This window comes from Pavona decussata, unplaced genomic scaffold, assembly GCF_977016875.1.
Source record: "Pavona decussata unplaced genomic scaffold, jaPavDecu1.1 SCAFFOLD_34, whole genome shotgun sequence".
Classification (NCBI taxonomy): Eukaryota; Metazoa; Cnidaria; class Anthozoa; order Scleractinia; family Agariciidae; genus Pavona; species Pavona decussata.
Window position 1 is genome coordinate 530,001 of NW_028145457.1, and position 5,623 is coordinate 535,623.

The 5,623-nt window shown below is 41.0% G+C and overlaps 1 protein-coding gene across 1 annotated transcript; it reads left to right on the forward strand.

Annotated features, from left to right (window-relative positions):
* Positions 1-423: 423 nt before the first annotated feature.
* Positions 424-3,435, forward strand: LOC146484323 (uncharacterized). The gene is made up of 2 exons (XM_085104816.1): positions 424-526; positions 2,230-3,435. Exon 2 carries the CDS (start codon positions 2,242-2,244, stop codon positions 3,406-3,408), a length of 1,167 nt encoding a protein of 388 aa, XP_084960942.1. The 5' UTR covers positions 424-526; positions 2,230-2,241; the 3' UTR covers positions 3,409-3,435.
* The last annotated feature ends 2,188 nt before the right edge of the window (positions 3,436-5,623 follow it).

Consider the following 5,623-nt stretch of genomic DNA (forward strand, 5'->3'; position numbering starts at 1 on the left):
AAGAACCGCTTGTTCAGAGCTTATCAGCTCTGTCTATCTTAGGTGACCAGCTGGTGAAGGATCTTCACGCTGGAACAACGCCAAATACTCGTAAGATTCTTGATCATGTCATGGATAGCATTGCTCTTCTTGCTAATGCGAATTTTAAACTCAACATGAAGCGACGAGAGCTCATAAAACCTGACCTAAATCCTCCTTACACAAGATTATGTAAGGATGAAATTAAACCATCAACGAAGTTGTTTGGTGATGACCTATCAAAGCATTTGAAGGAAATGTCTGAAGCAAAGAAAGCAGGCCGCCAAATGCAGAAATCCTCTGACACTCGAACGTCAAACCATGGTTTCACGAAGGCGGGAAGACAAAAATTTCGCCGCTCAAACTTTAAGCCATATGACAGATCATATGACAGAACATCAAGTCAGAAAACACCTCAGCAACGTCCTTTTTTAGGATACAGCCGGGCACACAAGAGTGCCCAGAAAAAGGCCAGCCAATCCAACACCAAAGACCAGTAGAAACACAGGTAAGGGAACATCTGCCACCAGCTATTGATAAAGAACATCTATCCCAAATGGTTGTTAATTTCTCAGCTGGACGGCTGAAAGACCATGTAGGAGGTTGGAAGTCACTGACTAGTGACCCTTTCATACTCGATGCTATAAAGCACTATCATATTGAGTTTGGGGAGGATCTCCCTTTTCAGATTTGCAAGCCTAAACAAATGCAATTCTCCCTTTCAGAAAGGGCAATTATCAATGAAGAAATCGCTAAACTACTTAACAAAGGTGTTGTTGAACAGACCCATTGTGTAGAGGGTGACTTTACCTCTACCATATTTGTGCGTCCCAAGAAAGATGGCACTTACAGAATGATCTTAAACCTCAAAGCTCTTAATGAATTTGTATCATATTACCATTTTAAAATGGATAATATTAAAACAGCCCTCAAACTCATGCGTCCAGGGTGCTTTATGGCATCGGTTGACCTAAAAGATGCTTACTATTCAGTTCCTATCGCCACAGGGGATAGGAGATACTTGAAATTCGAGTGGCAAGGTAGCTATTTTCAGTATACTTGCTTGCCCAATGGCCTGGCTTGTGCTCCTCGTTTATTCACAAAAATATTAAAGCCAGTCTATTCTCATATCAGATCTTTAGGTCATATTTGTATGGGTCATATAGATGACTCATTGTTGTTGGGATATAATTACTCTGCCTGTGCCAAGAATATCTAGGACACTGTTGATACATTCATTAAGTTAGGGTTTGTGATTCACCCAGAAAAGTCAGTCTTGGTACCATCGCAAGAAATGGAATTTCTTGGTTTCTTGTTGAATAGTATAAACATGACAATTCGACTTCCACCTACTAAAGCTGAACGTGTACGGCTAGCTTGCCAGAGTTTATTGCACAAGAGTTACATGTCTATTAGAGAAGTTGCACAGGTTATTGGGTTGATCGTTTCTAGCTTTCCTGGTGTCCAGTTTGGGGAGTTATACTACAGGAACCTAGAAAAGGATAAAATTCTTGCCTTGCAGATCAGTAAAGGCAATTATGATTCCCCAATGCATTTGTCAAATGAATCTAGATCAGAGTTAACCTGGTGGGTGAAAAATGTAGACTCTTCATTTAAAAATATTGTTCAGGAAGACCCTGACCTGACCCTTACCACAGATGCCTCCACTAGAGGTTGGGGCGCAGTATTTGGGGTTCAGAAAACTGGTGGTCTTTGGAGTTTAGAAGAACAAGCTTTCCATATTAACTACTTAGAATTGAAAGCAGTGCTCCTGGGTTTGAAGTCTCTCCTCAGCAATGTTCATAACAAACATATAAGGATTCAATCTGACAACACAACAACAGTAGCATATGTCAATAACATGGGGGGCATCAAATCTGTTGAATGTAATGATGTGGCTCAGAAAATTTGGCTGTGGTGTATGGAGAGAGAAATTTGGCTCAGTGCTTGTCACATACCAGGATCTACCAATGTGGAGGCTGACACTGAATCTGGGCAATTTAACAGTTCAACTGAATGGTCTTTAAACCTGGAAGTTTTTTCAGACCTAGATAAAATGTGGGGCCCATTTGAAATAGATTTGTTTGCATCCCGCCTCAATTTTAAAGTTTCTAGTTATGTGTCATGGAAACCAGACCCTGGTGCCAAATATGTCAATGTATTCTTTATGAATTGGAAAGAATACTATTTCTATGCTTTTCCCCCTTTTAGTGTTATAGCAGCATGCTTACAGAAAATAGAGCAGGATCAAGCAACTGGGGTACTTCTAGTTCCTGTTTGGCAGACCCAACCTTGGTTTACCCCTCTCCTTCACTTGCTAGTAGACAACCCTGTTCTTCTTCCACACTCGCGTTGTTTGCTGACACAACCCCACAACCATGCACTGCACCCCCTTCGAAACCAGTTGAAACTGATGGCTTGCAAGCTCTCCGGGAAAGCCTCCAGCAGAGAAGCGTTTCAGACAAGGCTACTGCGATCATCCTCAAATCCTGGTCTGATGGAACACAGAAGCAATATAGACCATACATCAAACAGTGGATTGATTTTTGTAGTAAATGGAAGGCTGATCCCTACAATCCACCTCTGACAGCAGTTTTAGATTTCCTTGTTAGCCTCCATGACAAGGGACTGACTTACACCACCATCAATACTGCCAGGAGTGCCATTTCGGCAGTTGCTGTACCTACAAATAACATGACGATTGGCAGCCATCCACTAGTTTCCAGGTTTATGAAAGGTGTATACAAAGCCTCCCCTCCAACCCCTCGTTACCAATCAACCTGGGATTTACAACCTGTTTTAACTTTCCTTTCCTCCCTCAACCCTCCTGAGAAGCTTGACTTGAAATCACTCACTTTAAAGTTGGTTATGCTGGTAGCCTTATTATCCGCACAAAGAGGACAAAGCTTACACATCCTAGACATTGGTTGCATGAAAGAATTGCCTAATGGATTTGAATTCCCGCTCATGGAACATGTGAAACAAAGCAGGCCAGGTTACAGAGCTCCATCTGTTGTCTTACGAGCTTACCCTGCTGATTCGTCACTCTGTGTGTCAACTTACCTGAAAGAATATCTCAAGCGAACCAAACCTCTCAGAGGATCAGAAAGTAAACTTTTTATTAGCTTCACCAAACCTTACAAACAGGTCTCAAGAGAAACTATTTCCAGATGGATCCGATTAGTAATGGAGTTGGCTGGTGTTGATACCAAAGTCTTCAAACCACACAGTACAAGAGCTGCAGCAACCTCTAAAGCTAAAGCAGCAAGTGTCCCCCTTCATGAAATCCTGCGCACCGCTGGCTGGTCATCCTCAAGGTGCTTTGACCAATTCTACAATAAACCAGTTGAGACTTCCACTTTTGCATCAGCTGTACTTCAGATTGATTAGAACATAGACAGGGATGTCTCTCAGCCCTGATGCTATTATTAGTGACTTAAGTTCAGTGATATACTTCGCTTAGAGACTGCTTACTTCAGGCCTTTTGTGCCTCTACATTGTTATTGTTATTCAGTAACTTCATAGGACAATTGTTTGTTCGCATGTTTCTTGTTCTCTGCCCTAATGGGTGGCTTGGAACTTCATGTTACGAAAAAAAAAAAAAAATTATTGTCATTATACTTTGGAGATCTTTCCTCATGTGACTGTCTTGGCTTTGAAATCTCATGGGATCCTTGGGGCAGTGATGACGAGATAGAATTGATAAATTAAACGAGACTTACCTGTAAGTTGAAGTTTGATTGGAATTCTATCGAGTCATCAAACTGCACCAAGGGATCGCATGCCCACCCTTTATTAGCCCCATTATGTGGGCAATTACTGTTGGACTTTGTTTTACCCACCCTTTATTCCCTATGAGTTTTAACTTGGGGTATTACCTATTTTTGTGTGAGACACTCACATTCGGCTGTGTAAACTGACTATGCGCATGCGTCTAGCTATCTCATGTGATCCCTTGGTGCAGTTTGATGACTCGATAGAATTCCAATCAAACTTCAACTTACAGGTAAGTCTCGTTTAATTTATCAATTTTTTTACAGAGAAGTCCCAGAGGTACACTGGTTCCCCAGTGACATCAACAGTGAGTGGCTTTTCCTTATGCAACCTTGCGCATACGCTATGATTTCTAGAGCAGTGGTCTTGCCCACACTCTTGTCGCTGCTGTAAATGAGGCCAATGTTGGCTTCTCATGCAATTAAAAAATTTAAAATATTCAAACTAAGTCATTTAAACTCATTTTCAACAGAAATATGTTCAGTTTTTTTCAGCCAATATATTTTCAGGAGGGAATTAATTTATTTAGTTTGACATCTTGGAGAAGGCCTTAGGTCCTTGATCCTCATTTTCATGTCATTGCAGTCCTTTCAAGTGAAACAGGAGAAATAAAAGTATTTCAGGGAGGGTTCCCTAGCCTTTTGTAGGTGTATTTCTTTTTGGCCTCGTTTTGCACCAGTAGCTAATGCCCTTGTGGGCTAGTGATTTCTTGTGTTAACTAGCCCACTGCCTGGTATGGATCCTAAAAAGTTACTGTCGAGCACTGGTCAGATTTTTGGGCACACAAACAAAATGTCAACCGATCAGTGAGCTGTTGCTTTTGGGTGCTTTTTAAAACTGAAGACGAAAGATGCCCTGTAGCAACCTTTTCCCTTAAGCCCAACAACAAGAACTTTTTTATTGAAATATTTGCAGTTTATTGAGAAGGCATGCATTAAGTTGGAAAATGGGAGAGTGGTGAAAAATGCAAGGTACCTATTCTGAGCCTAGTTTCTGGAAAAAAAGTTGTATTTTCTTATGCATGTTTTCTGATAAATGTAGTTGCTGCCTTCAGATGTCACATTTTGCTTACTGTTCTCCTCTTGAATGGCATTTGTCATCAACCGCGACCCAACAAAAGCTGTTGCTGCTAAAAAAGCATTTTGGTTTTCACCAAAAGCTTTAGCTGATAATTCCATGAACCCGCAATAAAATGGAAAATTATTTCGAATATTGGGAGGATGAAATTTGTTTGCATCACCACAGTTTGTTGAACCATATCTGTGAACTATGGTGTTAACTTTGATTTGTTAACTTTGGTGTTAAAATCTGGGAATAAAAGATAGACTAGAAATACGTGAGTCGCAAAACCTCGCGAAGCTAGGGGTAGGTGTACAGCCGATTTGAAGTGACGGAATGGGCAAGGGCCCACCCTTGTGCAATTGGTTGCACCATACCCAGTGTGTGTCTTGTCATTCCCACAAAGTATGGGAGTGATACAGTGTAGGTAACATCACACTAAGGATGCAGCATTAGAAATGTGAAGGGGGTGGGGGTGTCCCAAAGGAATGGAAAAAAATTGTGGAAAACCAAAATTTAAGAAAAGAGAGTCCTGCATTGGAAAGAAGTAGGAAAAAGGATTTCAAGGTTGGAAAAAATCATGCACCCTGCTTGTTGTTAAAATCTGACATACAGTGTACATGTAACTTTTCAGAAAGTCCTCCCCCTCACCCCCCTTCACATGTGTAATGGTGCTTCCCTGACCACAAGGTTCTATAAATTATATTGATCTCCTTACTCTTCATGGATTTGAGAAGTAGTCATTCAACAGAGTATAAACATTTAACAGAAG